General features: G+C 34.0%; 1 protein-coding gene across 1 annotated transcript in view; it reads left to right on the plus strand.

The window, feature by feature from the left end:
* LOC132721719 (uncharacterized) overlaps positions 1–20,973 on the plus strand; it is a 77,419-nt gene that overhangs the window by 34,260 nt on the left and 22,186 nt on the right. Inside the window, exon 5 of the mRNA XM_060706091.1 lies at positions 2,875–2,901. Coding sequence (XP_060562074.1) covers positions 2,875–2,901 — 27 coding nt within the window. The remainder of the gene's footprint in view (positions 1–2,874; positions 2,902–20,973) is intronic.

The raw sequence follows: 20,973 nt of genomic DNA on the forward strand, positions 1-20,973 counted from the left end.
TTGTTGGAATTCAATATAACTTCATACAATGGTCAAGCACATTGAGAGGAAGTGCGGTGCATGAGAACCATAACTCCATTTTGACTAATTACAGAGTTACTGCCCTTTGTTACTTTTCCTTGTCCGGAGCATAACTTGAAAACTACTGGTTGGAATTCAAAACAACTTTATACAATGGCCAAGCACAATAAGGGGAAGTGCCATGCACAAGAACCATAACTCCATTTTGACTAATTACAGAGTTATTGCCCTTTGTTACTTTTCGATTGCTTTTTTTTTGTCTGGAGCATAACTTGAAGACTACTAGTTGGAATTCAATATAACTTCATACAATGGTCAAGCACATTGAGAGGAAGTGCAGTGCATGAGAACCATGACTCCATCTTGACTAATTTCAGAGTTATTGCCCTTTGTTACTTTTCCTTGTCTGGAGCATAACTTGAAAACTACTGGTTGGAATTCAATACAACTTCATGCAGTTGTCAAGCACATTAAGAGGAAATGCAGTGCACAAGAATTATAACTCCATTTGACAAATTACAGAGTCATTGCCCTTTGATACTTTTCCTTGTCTGGAGCATAACTTAAAACATACTTGTTGGAATTTAAAACAACTTCATACAATGGTCAAGCACAATAAGAGAAAGTGCAGTGCACAAGAACCATAACTCCATTTTGAATAATTACAGAGTTACTGTCCTTTGTTACTTTTCCTTGTCCAGAGCATAACTTGAAAACTACTAGTTTGAATTCAAAACTATTTCATACTATGGTCAAGTATATTGAGTGGAAGTGCAGTGCACAGAAAGCATAACTCTTTTTGACTAATTTAAAAGTTGTTGCCCTTTGTTACTTTTTATTGTCCAGTGCATAGCTTGAAAATTAATGGTTGGAATTCAATGAAACTTTATACAATGGTCAAGGGCAGTGAGATGAAGTGCAGTGCACAAGAACAATAACTCTATTTGGACTTTTTACAGTTATTGCTTTTGTTACTTTTTTGTCCAGTGCATAACTTGAAAACTAGTTGTTGGAATTCAATACAACTTCATACAATGGTCAAGTGCAATGAGAGGAAGTGCAGTGTACAATAGCCATAACTCAATCTTCAGTATTTATAGAGTTATTGCCCTTTGTTCCTTTTCCTTGTCTTTCTGGACTTCTTACAGAGTAATCCAATAAAACTTCATCAATGGCCAACCACATTGAAAGGAAATGCAACATACAAGAACCACAACTATCTGTAATTGCCCACAACCATAACTCTATGTTTCAATTCTTTTACAAGGTATTCTGTTACTAGTAACATCCTCATTTCCGAAGCAGTCTTGCGGGGGGTATTAATCACATTAAGTGATAGTTCTAGTTTCAATTGGCCCCTTTAAGGGGGCAACAGAACTAAAAATAGAAAAACATCTTCTACTACAGAACTAATGGATGGATGATCACCAAACTTTGTAGCATTCTTGGTTAGTCTTTTATAAAGTTTGCTCATATTAAAGTAATTTGCCCCTTTTAGGGGTCTCTAGGGCTAAAAATAGAAAAACTTTTAAACATCTTCTTCTACAGAACTAACTGATGGATGATCACCAAACTTTGTCTGTAGCATTCTTAGGTAGTCTTTTATCAAGTTTGCTCATATTAATTTGATTGGAACCTTTTAGGGGCGGCTGAAGCTAAAAATAGAAATACCTTTAAACGTCTTTTTCTACAGAACTATGTTTGTAGCATTCTTGGGTAGTCTTTTATCAAGTTTGCTCATATTAATTTGATTGGCCTCTTTAAGGGGCCGCTAACGCTAATCATAGAAATACCTTGAAAAGTCTACTTCTACAGAACTAATTGATGGATGATCACCAAACTTTGTCTGTAGCATTCTTTGGTACTCATTTATCAAGTTTGCTCATATTAATTTGATTGGCCCCTTTTAGGGGCCACAAAAGCCAGAAATTGAAAAACCCTGAACATCATTTCCTACTGAAATAATTGATAGATGATCACCAAGCTTTGTAGCATTCATAGGTAGTCTTTTATCAAGTTTGCTCATATTAATTTGATTGGCCCCATTTAAGCTAAAGCTTAAAGCTTAAATGCCCCAGGTCATTGCATTTCTTCAAGTTATTTTTTAAACATATTTTAGGCTCAAATTTAATATGAAAAATATTGACAAAGGATTATTTCCAACACTAAAAAAACTCAGTTGTTTCTGGTGAGTGACTCAGGGCCATCATGGCTCTCTTGTTTTATGAACAAACACCTTGAATACTTTATGAATACTTTGGTCACTTTCTGTTAAGAACTACATTATTTTTAAATGAAAAAGGAAGGAATTAGCAAAAACAGGTTTAGATAAAGATTTCATGAAAGACAGAAAATTTAATGCCCCCTTGTGGCTTAAGCGTTGCCTTTAACGGTTGAGGCATCAGAACTGTTTATTTCTGCCAGATCATAAACTAAATGGGTTTGAATTACTGGAGTCTATTCATCTGTTAGCTCCAAGAGGTGAAATATTTTTACCCTCTAGTATTGCTTAAGTATGTAACACCCAAAGTGCCCTTTTTTGCCTGAAATAATGTACAGAATGGGGTACCTGAGGTCTTCTTCCACCAGTAAAGGTTGAAAGTCACCCTATTACCTATATTGTGTTTGTGGCACATTAGACCCAGAAACAACAGAAAAATACACACAAGGTTAACCAAAAACATCTTTCCTGTTTCAGTGCCATATGACCTAAATAATTGTGTTGGTGCACCAGAAAATCAAGCCAAAAAAAAAAAGGAAAAGTCTTGACACTTTAGTTTCAAATGATGTTTAACAAATTGACATGTTAGGGTTTGTGAAATTAAAAATTAAATAAAAACTTGTATTTTTCAGTGAATAGAATTGGACCTGGCAATAATGGTAAGATTTTATAATGTTTCACTTATTTGCTCATCCATCATCTTATTTCAATCATTTAAAGTAGATCTTAAGATTTCAGTTTTCTTTTCAATCATCTATTTTTTAGCCGAAGGCTCAGGGTGAGCTATAAGTATCAAAGGGGGATACTCCGGCGTTCGTCATCCGTCGTCATGCATCAACAATCGTCTTCTTTTCTGAAACCGCTGGACAGATTTACTTCAAATTTGGTCTGTAGCATCCTTGTGACAGTCACACTTGAATTTGCTCATGTCATTTCAATTGGCCCCTTTAAGGGGTCAACAGAGCTAAAAATAGAAAAACCTTTAAAAATCTTCTACTACAGAACTAATTGATGGATGAGCACCAAACTTTGTCTGTAGCATTCTTTGGTATTCTTTTATCAAGTTTGCCATATTAATTTGATTGGCCCCTATTAGGGGTCATTAGGGCTAAAAATAGAAAAAACCTTTAGACATCTTCTTCTACAGAACTAATGGATGGATGATAACCAAACTTTGTCTCTATCATTCTTGGATAGTCCTTTATCAAGTTTGCTCATATTAATTTGATTGGCCCCTTTTAGGGGCTGCTAAAGCTAAAAATAGAAATTACTTTAAACATCTTTTTCTAGAGAACTATTTGATGGATGATCACCAAACTTTGTCTGTAGCATTCTTGGGTAGTCTCTTATCAAATTTGCTCATATTTATTTGATTGGCCACTTTTAGGGGTCTCTAGACCTAAAAATAGAAAATCATTTCGACATCTTTTTCTACAGAACCAATTGAAAGATGATCACCAAACTTTGTAGCATTCTTAGGTAGTCTTTTATCAAATTTGCTCATATTAATTTGATTGGCCCCTTTTAGGGGTCAAGGGAGCTAAAAAAAATATAAACCTTTAGACAGGTTTTTCTACAGAACTTATTGATGGGTTATCACCAAACTTTGTTATTAGCATTCTTATAGTAATCTTTTATAAAAATTGCTCATATTTATTTGATTGGCCCCTTTAAGGGAGTGCTAAAGCTAAGATACCCCAGACCATGGCATTTCTTCAAATTATAGTTTAATGAAAGGGAAACAACTCCTGTTGGAATTTCTTTCATCCATGTGAATGACCTGCTGTTTGCTGATGAAATTATTTGAGGTCATGACCTCTTATGAAATAACTTAAGCTCATTATACAAGATATATAAGGACTTAGTATCAAGCTTTATTTGGTTTCATTTATATTCACTTAATTACATCACTACATGCAGTGTTTTCTCTGGAGAGCGTTTTATGCCTTTTTGACACAGTACTTTTGCATTTGATGCGGTAATATTATAGCCGTGCGTTTTCCGTGGCGCATATTTTTGCAAGCGTCTTAGTATATATTTTTTTCTATAAATAGCATGAATTTCATCAGCTGATCGGTCACATGATTTATCTTAGACGCTTTAGTGATTATTACATGTTAAAAGCACTCAGACGCTTCAGATTGTGACATCATTATCTGGGTAAATTCACAATGTCTGCTTCCAAAAAGAAGCAGCGAAGATTGACTTCATTCTTCAATAAAGACAATGTTAACGATGATGGAGTGACAGAATCTACCGTAAACAACTCTGCGCCTATACCAAATGAGGCTTCCCAACCAAATCAATCGGCGAATGCTGAAACAACTGAGAAATCCAAGCAAAATGATAAATGCTCCAAAGCGAGTTTTTCGTAGCGACTGGCTTGAAAGGAATTTTTGGGTTAAAAATGACTTGCACAGTTTGTATTACTGAAAATAAAGACAAGTAATTCACATCAGGATGCCCAAACTTTAGAGTTTTGTAGTACCTTATGGTACTGGTTACTGGAGTTGACAGAAGTTCGGAATTAGTGTGTCAGGCTTAGCTGTTGGGCATGTTAGTGTAATTTATAACTAGTAGTAAACTATTCCTACCTTGGCTATGATCCAGACGTGGAAGGTAATTTTTACGAATTCCGTTCCGTAAGAGAGACGCTACCAAAGCTCCATAATTTTACCGATTGGGCACGAATTTGCCCTCAAATAAAAAGTTTGTTATCCCATACTGTAAACAACTTGCATATTTTGCATGTGACATTTTGTGTATTCATTTACAAAAGTTATAAAGAAAAAATGTTCCATCAAAATTAACTCTGCTGTAGTGGTCATTTATCAGGTCTAGGATTTCATGATATTTATGGACTGTCCGTAAATTTATGGATAGTCTAGAGATTTAAAGATTTTTCAATCCATAAATTTACAAATCTATATCCAATGTGAAATTTGCTGTTTTTAATTTTACACTAAAATCCGCAGCTTCTGACTGTTTTTTTTATTGATTGTTTATATTTACAAGGTAATGTGGTGAGTTTCATCTTTGTATGATGATTTTGAAATATTCAATAAAAGTGAAAATTGAAAGTCATCATATTGTTTTGAATCTCACAGTACTGTTACATTTAATCATTTTGTATGTAACCTTATTATACCCCCAAAAACGAAGTTTGGGGGGGTATATAGGAGTCACCCGGTGGTCGGTCGGTTGGTCGGTCGGTCGGTTGGTCAGTCGGTCCAGCGGTCCGTTGCATTTTCCTTGTCCGGAGCATAACTTGAAGACTAATGGTTGGAATTCAATATAACTTCATACAATGGTCAAGCACATTGAGAGGAAGTGCAGTGCACAAGAACCATAACTCCATCTTGACTAATTACAGAGTTATTGCCCTTTGTTACTTTTCCTTGTCCGGAGCATAACTTGAAAACTACTGGTTGAAACTCGAAACAACTTCATACAATTGTCAAGCACAATAAGGGGAAGTGCAGTGCACAAGAACCATAACTCTATCTAAAGTAATAACAGAGTTATTGCCCTGTGTTATTTTTCCATTGCTTTCTTTTGTCCGGACTATTACTTGAAGACTAACAGTTGGAATTCAATATAACTTCATACAATGGTTAAGCACATTGAGAGAAAGTGCAGTGTACAAGAACCATAACTCCATTTTGACTAATTACAGAGTTACTGCCCTTTGTTACTTTTCCTTGTCCGGAGCATAACTTGAAAACTACTGGTTGAAACTAGAAACAACTTCATACTATTGTCAAGTACAATAAGGGGAAGTGCAGTGCACAAGAACCATAACTCTATCTAAAATAATTACAGAGTTATTGCCCTTTGTTATTTTTCCATTGCTTTCTTTTGTCCGGACTCAAACTTGAAGAATAATTGTTGGAATTCAATATAACTTCATACAATGGTCAAGCACATTGAGAGGAAGTGCAGTGCATGAGAACCATACTCCATTTTGACTAATTACAGAGTTACTGCCCTTTGTTACTTTCCTTGTCTGGAGGATAACTTGAAAACTACTGGTTGGAATTCAAAACAACTTCATACAATGGCCAAGCACAATAAGGGGAAGTGCCATGCACAAGAACCATAACTCCATTTTGACTTATTACAGAGTTATTGCCCTTTGTTACTTTTCGATTGCTTTTTTTTGTCCGGAGCAAATTGGAGACTGCTAGTTGGAATTCAATATAACTTCATACAATGGTCAAGCACATTGAGAGGAAGTGCAGTGCATGAGAACCATAACTCCATCTTGACTAATGACAGAGTTATTGCCCTTTGTTACTTTTCTTTGTCTGCAGCATAATTTGAAAACTACTGGTTGGAATTCAAAACAACTTCATGCACTTGTCAAGCACATTAAGAGGAAATGTAGTGCACAAGAATTATAACTCCATTTTGACAAATTACAGAGTTATTGCCCTTTGATACTTTTCCTTGTCTGGAGCATAACTTAAAACATACTGGTTGGAATTTAAAACAACTTCATACAATGGTCAAGCATAATAAGAGAAAGTGCAGTGCACAAGAACCATAACTCCATTTTGACTAATTACAGAGTTACTGCCCTTTGTTACTTTTCCTTGTCCAGAGCATAACTTGAAAACTACTAGTTGGAATTCAAAACTATTTCATACTATGGTCAAGTATATTGAGAGGGAGTGCAGTGCACAGAAAGCATAACTCTTTTTTGACTAATTTAAAAGTTTTTGCCCTTTGTTCCTTTTTATTGTCCAATGCATAACTTGAAAATTAATGGTTGGAATTCAATGAAACTTTATACAATGGTCAAGGGCAGTGAGATGAAGTGCAGTGTACAATAGCCATAACTCAATCTTCAGTATTTATAGCGTTATTGCCCTTTGTTCCTTTTACTTGTCTTTCTGGACTTCTTACAGAGTAATCCAATAAAACAATGGCCAACCACATTGAAAGGAAATGCAACATACAAGAACCACAACTATCTTTAATTGCCCACAACCATAACTCTGTTTCAATTCTTTACAAGGTATTCTGTTACTAGTAACATCCTCATTTCCGAAGCAGTCTTGCGGGGGGTATTAATCACATTTAGTGATAGTTCTAGTTAATTTTAACCTGTGGTTTTGAATTTAATGCAGCTTCTACTATTTTCTTAATGTCTTTAAATTTACAGATACAAAAATCTGTAAAATTATGGCTTGTCCAAAAATTTACAGAGACACTGTCCGTAAATATCATGAAATCCTAGACCTTTTTATTCTGCATTATTTTATTCTACATAGTCTCATGGGAACACATTTGCAACATAGATATTTCTAACAAAGCCTCCAAAATATTAGGGCAAAATATTTCAATAATTAGAAGGGCAAGTAAAATTTGAGCTGGACTGGTCTTTCAGCAAGTTTTTTGAAAAATAACACTGAAAAACAGTTGTTTCTGGTGAGCGACTCAGGGCCATCATGGCCCTCTTGTCTTTTCTTCTAAAATTATAATATTAAAATATACTAAATATAACAATAATAACAAAATTTGTGAACACTAAAAAGAACAAATGACATTTTTAGCTTGACTATTCGCAGAATATTTGACCTAATGCAGTCACCCATGAGTCGGTATCCCTGTGGTTAAGTTTTTACATGTAAGCTGGTATCTCCATAACTACTGAAGAGAATGGATTGAAACTTCAAAGACTTGTTCTCTATTGTTATCTAACATGATTGGCACAAGTACCATAACTCTGATTTGCTTTTATGCATAATTAATAGTGATGGAAATCGGATGAAATTTGTCCCAATCGATCATCGGTTCAGTCGGATGGGACATAATTGATAACTTTTCGAAAAAAGTCGCGTTAAAAAGAAATAGGGAAGTAACATTTCTTCCCAAGGCACTTGATTATATTCAGTAACATGAACTTCATTTAGCACTTTTCAACACAGTTTTAACCTTATATAGTCATAATGCTTTACATACCAGTAACTGATTATTGGCGACTTGCGACAATAGGAACATCACTAATAATTAAGCCACTTTTTCAACTTGAAAATTATTGGTAATTTGCATGTAAGCTGCAGGTATCTGCATTACTGAAGGTTTTGTGCCTTTTTTGTGACAATTTTTTTGCATTCATAATAATCAAGCAATAATTTTCTAGATAAAACATCTTTATATCTTTGTACCTTTTAGGGACAATTTTATGTATTATTAAGCATTCTTTAACATGACCGGCATTCCCTATTGAACATAGAAGAACCGAAAGTGTGTGTTATTATATGCAATTATATGAATGTCAGACGTTTCACTCCCAAGACATTTCACTATTGAGACGTTTCATTCCCAAGGCGGTTCACACCTAGACGTTTCACTCCCATTTTGTCAATTGTATGGACGTTTCACTCCCATTTTTAGCTCGACTTTTCTATGAAAAGGGGAGCTATCCTACTCGCCCCGGCGTCGGCGTTGGCGTCACACCTTGGTTAAGTTTTTCGTACCACCCCACTTTATTTCAGAAGTATTACAAGTATGGCTTTGAAACTTACCATACTTGTTCACCATCATAACCTCCATCTACAGACAAGAGTACATAACTCTGTCAAGGTTTTTGACAGAATTATGGCCCTTTTTTGACTTAGAAAGTGTATTGAGCTTGGTTAAGTTTTTTGTACCACCTCACTTTATTTCAAAACCATTGGAGGTATTGCTTTGAAACTGACCATACTTGTTTACCATCACGACCTTCATCAACAGACAAGAGGACATAACTCTGTCAAGGTTTTTGACAGAATTATGCCCCTTTTTGACTTAGAAAATACATTGAATATGGGTAAAATCCACTTATTGCCTTAACCCTTTGAGATATTGCTTTGAAACTTTTAATGCTATTTCACATCATTACCCCCATCTGTACGCAAGAGAAGGTAACTCTGTCAAGGATTTGTTTTAAAAATTAAGGCCTTTTATCGACTTAGAATCTTGGTTAAGTTTTTAGTACCAGTCCACTTTTTGACTGAACTGTTTGAGATATTAATTTGAAAGTTGGAATACTTGTTTACAATCATGATTCCCAAACATGTCCAGGAGAAGGTAATTCTGTCAAAGATTTTATTTGAATTATGGCCCTTAACTGTCAATGTTTTGTATTATAGGCAAGCACTAAAAAACTTAAAAAATCTTCACTAAATATCTTAATGCTCATGGCCATTGTTCACTTTAAAAATACAGAGATTCTTGTATTGCCTTTTACTGCAAAAACTTTTTTTATTGGCAAGCAATAAAAAAGTCGAGCGCGCTGTCTTACGGACAGCTCTTGTTTATATGGTTTTTATTAAGAAAATTTATTTTCATTATGAAGGGGAAATTCAATTTAATGATTCATTTTGTTGAATTTGAGAAGAATTAATGAATTTGATGAATGATTATAATTTTTCTGAAATATAAGAGAAAATGTAAATAATTATGATCTTTACTTTAATAAGTATAGTATCAGCTCAGAAAAGTGAATTTTGTTCCATTTAAACAGTGTTTTAAAGAAGTCCTGTTAATTATTATGAGTAAAAATGCTGGTTTCAATGAGGACATAATTATGATGAATTATTAGAAGATTATCATTATATTCATTTAAATATGGTTTGAATGATAAGAGGTATAAATGAAAGACAAATGTCTGAAATATCGTTTTTATTATAAGAGTAACAACATAATAAAAATTCTATTTATAATAAATCAAGAAAGATAATAGAATAACAAAATGAAAATGTTCATGAACAATAAAGACACATTGTAAGTACCAGTTTGAATATTGAAACCACTATCAGTATAATTAAATAATATCAATATATGAAATATATTTATTAGTTTTTTTTGTAAATATATTTATCAATGAAATGCAGAAATTGTGCATAAAATTAATTTTTCTTTTAAATTATTTCTTTATCAATTTATTTAACAGTAGCCATTAAACAAACTTAGGTAATTATGGTGTTAACAGTAATCTCATCACCTAATTAGTTGTATAAACACTGAGACCATCAATTAACAGTTGACATCACTATTAAATTAGTTGTATAAACATTGCACTTAATAGCATCAACAGTTATTAATTAGTTGTTTATTGGACCATTGAAATATTTTTAGACAATGTTCAGCCAATTAAAACCAAAGTAATGGAAACTGAAACTCCTCCATAAGATTTGGTTATAAATTATAACAAAAATAAAATAATATTTAATCAGATAATCATATTTAATATATAATGTAAGATTATCTACAGATATTTTTTACTTATTGATATAAAAAATTAATATACTTAATGCAAAGAAAATCACTTATTAATTATTATCATTAACATCTTTAGAGAACTGCAACTTTCATACAATTAAATCCGGTCATACATGATATCCTTCCCTAAATAAGAATAAATATCTGAAAAGATATTAGATCAAAGATCTCTCTTATAAAGTAAAAAATAAAAAAATACAACTTTAACAATTATGACATACAAACTTTCAATTTTTAGTAAAATTACGGTCCATTTGTAGTATATCATACGTATCAAAATAATTTTGGTATAAAATGGGAGTGAAATGTCTTCTAGATGTTTCACTCCCATTTGGGAGTGAAACGACTTGGTGTGAACCGTCTTGGTGTGAACCGTCTCAATAGTGAAACGTCTGTCTACCCAATAAAATCACTGTAGACATTCTATATTTAGACATGTGACGTAATCATTATAAACATGTGATGTAACTACTAAAAATTTGACGTGCTGAAGTAAGTATGGAAACAAATCGGGCACAATTTAGCTTAATATCAGATATGGCACCATTTATTTGTTAATAATGTATTAGAATCGAAATACGCCCTCGTGATATAGTTCATCGCATCCAAACTCCAAACAGTGATTTTATTGAGCGATAAAATCACAGTTTAGGATATATTACTGTATAAGTGTTTTTTTGTGCGGTGACTTTATTGCTGCGTTTTCTGTGGTCAGTTTCAGCATCACAGAAATAAAAACCGCAGAATATTTCTCCGTGTTTTGTTTTTTAACCTGTTACAATATGTGTCCTACATTATGACCTGTTTCATCTAAAGTAATAACGACTGGTTAGCAGGTCATCGAGTTGTATAAAATTGCTGTCTGCTAAGTATGTAATCTTTGCTTGTAAACATGCCAAAATTTGGAAAATCCAGAGAATTTGGAGCCCACAGAAAAAACCACTTATACAGTATTTCTTAATTATTATAGTCAATGAAACACCCGTGACAACTCTATTAGAGTGTTGCTGTCCTCCAACAGCTCTTGTTAAGGTCTCTTCAAGATTTTTTATTCTAGGCTTCGCACTTTTTTTACCCTCGTTTAAAAAACAGGTTGTATCATAGTTCCCCCCTCCCTCCTGATGGATGAGCAGGCCCCATTCAATTTTGTCCGGAGTATATCTCCTACACACATGGACGAATTTTAATGAAAAGTCATAGAAATATTCACCACTATGAGAAGCTGTGTGGCGCTCAAGAACCAGGTCTTTAAGTCAAAGGTCAAGGTCACATTTAGAGGTCATTGGAAAACGCTTATCTGGAGCAAAACTTCTGCTTGCATAGAGGGATTTCAATATAACTCGGCACAAATGTTCACCATTGTGAGGCGGAAAATTCATTGTCCTGTTGCTTCCAATGTCAAGGTATCACATAGGGGTCAAATTTCAGATAAAAATATGAAAATGTGTAATCGGACCATTTAGTTATCATGTATTGAAGGATTGAAACAGAAATGGTCATTATCATGACTATGGATGTGAAACATGTAATTTAGGTTAATATATGCATGGTCAAGGTCACTAAAGAAGATATAATTTAGAGATTTTGTCCAGAGCATATCTTCTACACACATGGTTGGATTCTAATGAAACTTCATAGAAATGAGAAGCAGTGTCACATGCATGAACCAGATCTCTAGGTTAAAGGTCACACTTAGTGGTCATTGAAAAATGTTTGGAGCTGAACTTCTACATTCATTGGGGGATATAATGTTACTTGGTACAAATGTTAACCATTGTGAGGCTACTAAGTTTTACGCACATAATCCAGGTGCCTGCTACAAAAGTCAAGGTCACATAGAGATGATAACTATCATGACTACAAGTGTGGCACATGTAATTTAGGTTGTTATTTTAAGGCCAAGGTCATTAGAGATGATAAAGTAACCAAATATTGTCCGGATATTGCCCAGAGCAAACTGTATGAGTGGATAGTTATGCATTACAAAAATTTTGCGAATGTCAAAAAGTGCACTTTTGTGTGCAGAAATATTTGGGAAAACGTGATTTTTATTATTTGTATAATTGTTTGAAATATTACATTGTTACCCTGATCACACATTTTTTCCTATTTTGAAACGTTCTTTTGTATATATAATTAACCTTTTGTGTATAATTCACAATTCTAACACAACCCACATTTTTCCCTATTGAACATAGAAGAACTGAAAGTGTGTATAATTTAATGCAATAAAATCACTGTTGACGTTCTATATTAAGACATGTGACATAGTCATTATACATGTGACATAACCACTAAAAATGCAACGCACTGAAAATAAGTACGTAAACAAATCAGGAGCAATTTAACTTCATATTAGGTATGGCAGCATTTATTTGTTAATGTTGTGTTAGAATCAAAATAATATATCCAAATCAGTGATTTTATCGCGTGATAAAATCACTGTCGTTTGGATGTGCATCATTATATCACTCAGGCTACGCCCTCTTGATGTAATTCCTCGCATCCGAACTCAAACATTGATTTTATTGAGGGATAAAATCAGTTTTGGATATATTATTTCTTAAATATACTGTTTTATTAAAACATTTGTGATTTGTTACGACCAAACTTAAAAAAAACAAGCAATGAGCAACATTAATGTCAAACAGTCAAACTTATTCATGTAAGATGCTGTATAAAAGTATGTTTTTAGATGATGGACCTTAAAATAGAAATAATTTTTGCGTGATCAAATATTTGTGAATTTGCAAATATTTCCAAATAGCAAAATTAACCATTTATATAGTATCTCCTATATGCATATCTATAATGCCCACATCTCTGTAAAAAACTTTTGTGATATATATATTATTTATTTATTCACATTATATATATATTTATACTTTAAACGACACCTCCTCATACACCGCTTAGCCAATTTCATCCAAACTTCACAGGAATGTTCCTTTGGTGGTCATCTTTAAAAATTGTTCAAAGAATTTTATTCCATGCAGAACTCTAGTTGCCATGGCAACCAAAAGAAAAAACTTAAAAAATATTATTTTAAAAAACCCAATGAGCTAAAGCTTAGATATTTGGCATGAAACAACTTCTAGTGAGTCTCTACCATGTTTGTTGAAATAAAAACCCTGGGATCAAAATTGGCCCTGCCCCAGGGGGTCATTGTTTTTCCATATATGTATATAGTAAATACTTAAAAATCTTCTTTTAAAAAACCCATAGAGATAGAGCTTAGATATTTATCATGAAACATCTTCTAATGTGTTTCTACCAAGATTGTTCAAATAAAAGCCCTGGGGTTAAAATTGGCCCCGTCCCAGGGGATCATTGTTTGCCCTTTATGTATATAGTAAAAGCTTAAAAAATCTTCTTTTAAAAAATCCAAAGAGCTAGAGCTTAGATATTTAAGATGAAACATTTTCTAATAGGTGTCTACCAAGTTTGTTCAAATTAAAGCTCTGGGGTTAAAATTGGCCCCACCAGGGGGGGGGGGGCATTATTTCCCTATATGTATATAGTAAAAACTTTTAAAAAAAACAAAGAGCTGGATCTTAGATATTAAGCATGACACATCTTCTGGTGAATGTCTACAAACTTTGTACAAATAAAAGCCCTGGGATCAAAATTGACCCTGCCCCGGGGGTACTTATTTTCCTTATATGTCTATAATAGTATAATAATCCTTCACGCCGTTTTAAAATTCCTGATTTTGGAATTAAATTTTAATTGATATAACCCTAATTATTCAAAAAAGATTAGAAGTTACAGAATTCAGAGGTATGATTTACATAGAAAACAGGAGAAATGGCTGGACCCTAAAAATTGTTTCTGATTTTAGAAGTTTCTGAATTTAAGAAGTTCCAGAATTTGGAAGATACACTGTATTTCATATTCAGTAGGAACATACCTTTCTTGGTCTTCTACCTTTTGTTGGAGTAAGGGGTTAATAGGGTAAAAATATAGATGATTGTATGAAAATGGATTTTAACATAAGTCTTTGCTCCTATGATCTTTATTTATTGATGTCTATCTATCTATCTATCTTCCATTAATGTCAAACCCCTCACGGGGACATAGACATGACATTAGACTAGTCACTTCAGAAACAGCTGTGAGATAAAAAGGGAAACCGTGGACCAGTCCTTACTCTTATTGCAAAGACCCCTTGGTTCTTTTACATGCCCAGTGTATAGCACTGATACATGCGAGGATTACGTGGATTTCTTACCAGTACATCTCTAGTTAGGTGGGAAACACTGAAAGTGTCTGAAAAATTTCAAGGGTGTTACCCAGGATAAAACACGGGACCTGAGGAGTGACAGCCAGTTGTGTAACCAAATTAGCTATCGGGCCATTAATATGTTGCCTGCCATTTATTATATTATGCCATATTGATTGTTTTTTATGCTCCATAAAGGGTTATAGTCGCCATCTTGTCCATCTGTCTGTACAAACCCAGAGGTACTTGTGTGACTTGGGGAACAATGGGTAATGGTACATTTCCTTTGATCCTATTTATTCCGTTTTTTACTTGTGTGTCATTTTTAGGCCTTGTGTGACTAAAAATGGCTGAAAAGATCAAAGGAAAAGTCACATAAGTACATTTCCTAAGTACATCTGTCTGTTTGTCCGTCCGTCTGTCCATCCGTTGTCTTGTCCGGAGCTTAACTTGAAAACCCTTGGTGATAATTTGTTTAAACTTCATACAGTGGTGGAGGGCATTGAGGGGGAGTGCAGTGTCAAAGAACAATAACTCTTTTCCCCAGTTTTTGAATAATCTCCCCTTTAAAAAATCTTGTCCGGGACATAACTCTAAAATTATAAGAGATATCAACATGAAACTTTGTAGGTAAATAGATCTCAATGGGTAGATGTGCAGTGCTTAAGAACCATAACTTTTTTTTGCCTAGTTTTGGAGTTATTGCCCTTTGTTAATTTTAACACTTTGAACTTTGTCCGGAACATAAATCTTAGATAACAAGAGATATCAACATGAAACATAGTAAGTAGATAGATCTCATTGAGTAGAAGTGCAGTGCAAAAGAACCATAACTCTGTTAAGCCTAATTTTTAAATCATCTCCCCTTTTAGAAAAATCTTATCCAGGACATAGCTGTAAAACTATAAGAGATATCAACATAAAACTTTGTAGGTAGATATATCTAAATGGGTAGATGTGCAGTGCACAAGAATCATAACTCTGTGTTGCTTAATTTTAATTTTGGAGGTATTGCCCTTTGTTTTGATTTTCTTTTTATACCCCCAAAAACGAAGTTTGGGGGGGTATATAGGAGTCACCCGGTGGTCGGTCGGTCGGGGGGTCGGTCGGTCGGTCCAGACGTCCGTTGCATTTTCCTTGTCTGGAGCATAACTTGAAGACTAATGGTTGGAATTCAATATAACTACATACAATGGTCAAGCACATTGAGAGGAAGTGCAGTGCACAAGAACCATAACTCTATCTTGACTAATTACAGAGTTATTGCCCTTTGTTACTTTTCCTGGTCCGGGGCATAACTTGAAAACTACTGGTTGGAATTCAAAACAACTTCATACAATTGTCAAACACAATAAGGGGAAGTGCAGTGCACAAGAACCATAACTCTATCTAAAGTAATTACAGAGTTATTGCCCTTTGTTGCTTTTTCATTGCTGTTTTTTTTGTCCGGACCATAACTTGAACACTAATAGTTTGAATTCAATATAACTACATACAATGGTCAAGTACATTGAGAGGAAGTGCAGTGCACAAGAACCATAACTCTATCTTGACTAATTACAGAGTTATTGCCCTTTGTTACTTTTCCTTGTCCGGGGCATAACTTGAAAACTACTGGTTGGAATTCAAAACAACTTCATACAATTGTCAAACACAATAAGGGGAAGTGCAGTGCACAAGAACCATAACTCTATCTAAAGTAATTACAGAGTTATTGCCCTTTGTTGCTTTTCCATTGCTTTTTTTTGTCCGGACCATAACTTGAAGACTAATAGTTTGAATTCAATATAATTACATACAATGGTCAAGAACATTGAGAGGAAGTGCAGTGCATAAGAACCATAACTCTATCTTGACTAATTACAGAGTTTTTGCCCTTTGTTACTTTTCCTTGTCCCAGGCATAACTTTAAAAAAACTGGTTGGAATTCAAAACAACTTCATACAATTGCCAAACACAATAAGGGGAAGTGCAGTGCACAAGAACCATAACTCTATCTAAAGTAATTACAGAGTAATTGCCCTTTGTTACTTTTCCATTGCCTTTTTTGTCCGGACCATAACTTGAAGACTAATAGTTGGAATTCAATATAACTTCATACAATGGTCAAGCACATTGACAGAAAGTGCAGTGCACAAGAACCATAACTCTATCTTGACTAATTACAGAGTTATTGCCTTTGTTACTTTTCCTTGTCCGGGGCATAACTTGAAAACTACTGTTTTGAATTCAATACAACTTCATACAGTTGTCAAGGACATTAAAAGGAAGTGCAGTGCACAAGAGCCATAACTCTATCTTCAGTATTTATAGAGTTATTGCCCTTTGTTCCTTTTTTTTTTGTCTTTCTGGACTTATTACAGAGTAATTCAATTAAACTTCATCAATGGCCAACCACATTGAAAGGAAATGCAACATATAAGAACCACAACTATCTTAAATTGCCCACAACCATAACTCTATATTTCAATTCTTTTACAAGGTATTCTGTTACTAGTAACATCCTCATTTCCGAAGCAGTCTTGTGGGGGTATTAGTATCATTTAGTGATAGTTCTAGTTTAATTTTGTCTGGGACATTACTCTAAAATTATAAGAGATAATGAAACTTTGTTGGTAGATAGATCTCATTAAATAAAAGTACAGTACAAAAAAAACATACCTCTGTTTTGCCCAATTTTTGAATTATCTTCCCTTTTAAAAAAACTATGATATCAACATGAAACTTTGTAGGTAGATAGATCTCAATGGGTAGATGTGCAGCGCACAAGAACTTGAACTCCACCTTGCCAAATTTGAAGTTATTGCCCTTTGTTCATTTTTACATTTTTAACTTTGTGCTGGACATAACTCGGAAACCATAAAAGGGATCAACAAGAAACTTTGTAGGTTGATAGATCGCATGGATTAGAAGTGCAGTGCAAGGAAAAGTAACTCTGCCTTGCCTAATTTTGGAATTATTGCACTTTGAACTTTTCCAGGGACATAACTCTGAAACTACAAGAGGTCCAAAACCTATTCGGGGAGCATCACCCGGTTCAAACAGGGCTCTTGTTTATCAAGTGTGCATGTGTTTAAATTTTAAACATTGTTGAATTATCACATTAACATGTTCATAATTGCTCTCTTGGTTTTCTGGATGTAAAACCTATGGCATATTTGAAGATTTAGTTCCTGGTCTTAACTTTTTTGTTGCCTATGAAATCATATATTTATATTGGCAAGCAGGGCACTTTCAAGGATAGATATAAGAATGTATGAATATGAAAGTACCACAAGAAGAGGGTGTCAAGCAAATAAGATTTGAAAAGTTAATTTGTAATGACATGATGCTCAGCTTGCCTTTGTTTTTGTATGGTGATGTTGAATGACGCACTTCCTAAATAAGTATTTCAAGATATGCAGGACATCATCAGAATCCTGTTTAAATGTTCACTTTATAAAATGTTTTATAATTATGTAATGCAGAGGGACCCTCTTAACTTTTCAACATCAACACTATTGGTTTAAAAAAAAAAATTCTCTAGAGCAATATTTCTCAGTAACAGTCATTTTTTTATCCGAAAGGGTCTAAATCTGTAGACCATATTACTGTAGTCCCTCTATAAAGGTTTTAATCTTTTGTTATCACTGTTTAGACAGAGATAACATCTAAATTATACAGACTGCTATTTTGCTATATTTAGCCCTGGTGCTTATAGATTGTCACTTTGATTCTATTTTTTTTTTTTTTAGCTCACCTGTCACAAAGTGACAGGGTGAGCTTTTGTGATCGCTTTTTGTCGGGGTCCGTCCGTAAACTTTTACTTTAAATGACATCTTCTCATAAACCACTAAGCCAATTTCATCCAAACTTCACAGGAATGTTCCTTTGGTGGTCACCTTTGAAAATTGTTCAAAGAATTTAATTCCATGCAGAACTCTGGTTGCCATGGCAACCAAAAGAAAAAACTTTAAGTATCTTCTTCTAAAAAACCCAAAGAGCTAGAGCTTAGATATTTGGCATGAAACGTCTTCTAATGAGTGTCTACCGAGTTTGTTCAAATAAAAGCCCTGGGGTCATAATTGGCCCCGCCCAAGGGGGTCATTGATTTTCCCTTTTATGCATATAGTAAAAACTTAAAAAATCTTCTTTTAAAGAACCCAAAGAGCTAGAGCTAAGATATTTAGCATGAAACATCCTCTAATGGGTGTCTACCAAGTTTGTTCAAATAAGAGCCCTGGGATCAAAATTGGCCCCGCCCCAGGGGTCATTGATTTTCCTTATATGTGTATAGCAAAAACTTAAAAAATTCTCTTTGAAAAATCAAAGGGCTGCAGCTCTATGGTATTTTCTGATTTTTGCAATCTAAATCATACTGACTATCTGTATGTACTTTCCTGTATAAGTTTATTTTTTTATACTATAATTCATCTTACGCAGCGACAGCGTTTTGATTTCCTTCTATAACAGTTTGAGATTGATACATATGGAATTTTGCATGAAAAAAAAAATAGAATTGCCTCGACTAGGATTTGAACCATAGGCCTCTCACACCCTCAACGAGACCGCTTACCTCTGCACCGCGGCGAAGTTATACATATGTACCTTGAATAAAAACGAATACATAATGTAATTCTAAATTGAGAATTTTCATTTTGTGTTTGTAATCCTTATTAATTTCGAGGTATTTTGTTCACGATAAACCTGTTGTTTAACACTGATGAAAATAATTTAGCGAAAATCTTCTCGCCAAAACAGTCCGACATGTATATATTCCACTACTCGACAGTCAGATTTATTTGCTACTACGCTCTGGAGTATTTGGTAATCGACATAGCTAAAAATAGCATTTTCATTGATTAAAATGATATTCATGATAATCCGAAGCTTTACGGAAATAGCCGAACATTTTTCATTGGGTAAAAAAGATATTCATCCGCGAAATTTGTGATTGTAACCTCATATTTCTGTTGACTAATCTAAACTTTTAATGCACTGTAATTCGTTAAATGCCTACATTAAAAATTATTCTTTCTTTTAAATTGCTGGTTTTTAAGCAGTTTTGAGTGAGAACTACTTTGCGTTGTTAGGACTGTGAGGAAATTTTGTGTTAGACCGTGGATGTTAGCTATGTATTTACTGATCTTACGATCAGAAAATACAAAAACCAAATAGCTAGAGTTAAGATACTTAGCATGAAACATCTTCTAGTGAGTGTCTACCAAGTTTGTTCTTATAAAAGCCCTGGGGTCAAAATTGGCCCCGCCTCGGGGGTCATTTATTTTCCTTATATGTGTATAACAGAAACTTAAAAAATCTTCTTTGAAAAAACTCAAATAGCCAGAGTTTAGATATTAAGCATGAAGCATTTCTTGTGAGTGTCTATAAAGTTTGTTCAAATGAAAGCCCTGGGGTCAAAATTGGTCCCACTCCGGAGGACATTGATTTTCCTTATATGTGTGTAGCAAAAACTTAAAAATCTTCTTTGAAAAAACCCGAATAGCTAGAGTTTAGATATTAAGCATGAAACATTTTCTAGAAAGTGTCTACAAAGATTGTTCAAATAAAAGCCCTAGGGTCAAAACTGGCCCTGTCCAAGGTGTGTCATTGTTTTTAACTATATGTGTAAAGAAAAAACTTGACCAGCTAGACCTTAAATGTTTAGCATGAAACATCTTATAATGGGTGTCTACCAAGTTTGTTCAAATAAAAGCCCTGGGATTTAAACTGGCCCCGCTCCGGGGGCCTATAATACAGGTGAGCGACTTCAGGGCCATCATGGCCCTCTTGTTGTTGTTTACAGTAGTTACAATTATTCATGATTAAATATGAGCAAATTCCATGAATTTAGACAGTATTGGTTTACATTGCAGGAAATTAGGTGTGCTCAATGAATGACTTCAACTTGAGTGGTTTCATGAAATAAAGAAAGAAACTCTTTTTGTCAGAAGAAAATGTTCCGTATTTATTTAAAACAATGGTGTGGAATTGTCGTAGATTAATTATTATAATTAACATTCATAAATATTTTTTTTGTGTAAATGAAAATCTACCCAAGGCTTGATTTTAAGATAAAGTATAATTGATAGATCCCTACTTTATTTGCATAACAATAGATTTAACCTGTGTTGCTTTGTTAACAAATAGAAGAAAAAAAGGAATATTCGATATCTTTGTGAAAAGCTCAGTATTTATTCTGTTTATTTTTCTGAAGGAAGGTCTTTGAATGCTTGTTATATTGTGTTGACAGTTTTGT

This window comes from Ruditapes philippinarum, unplaced genomic scaffold, assembly GCF_026571515.1.
Source record: "Ruditapes philippinarum isolate M1 unplaced genomic scaffold, ASM2657151v2 ctg2703_1_1_1_1, whole genome shotgun sequence".
Taxonomy (NCBI): Eukaryota; Metazoa; Mollusca; class Bivalvia; order Venerida; family Veneridae; genus Ruditapes; species Ruditapes philippinarum.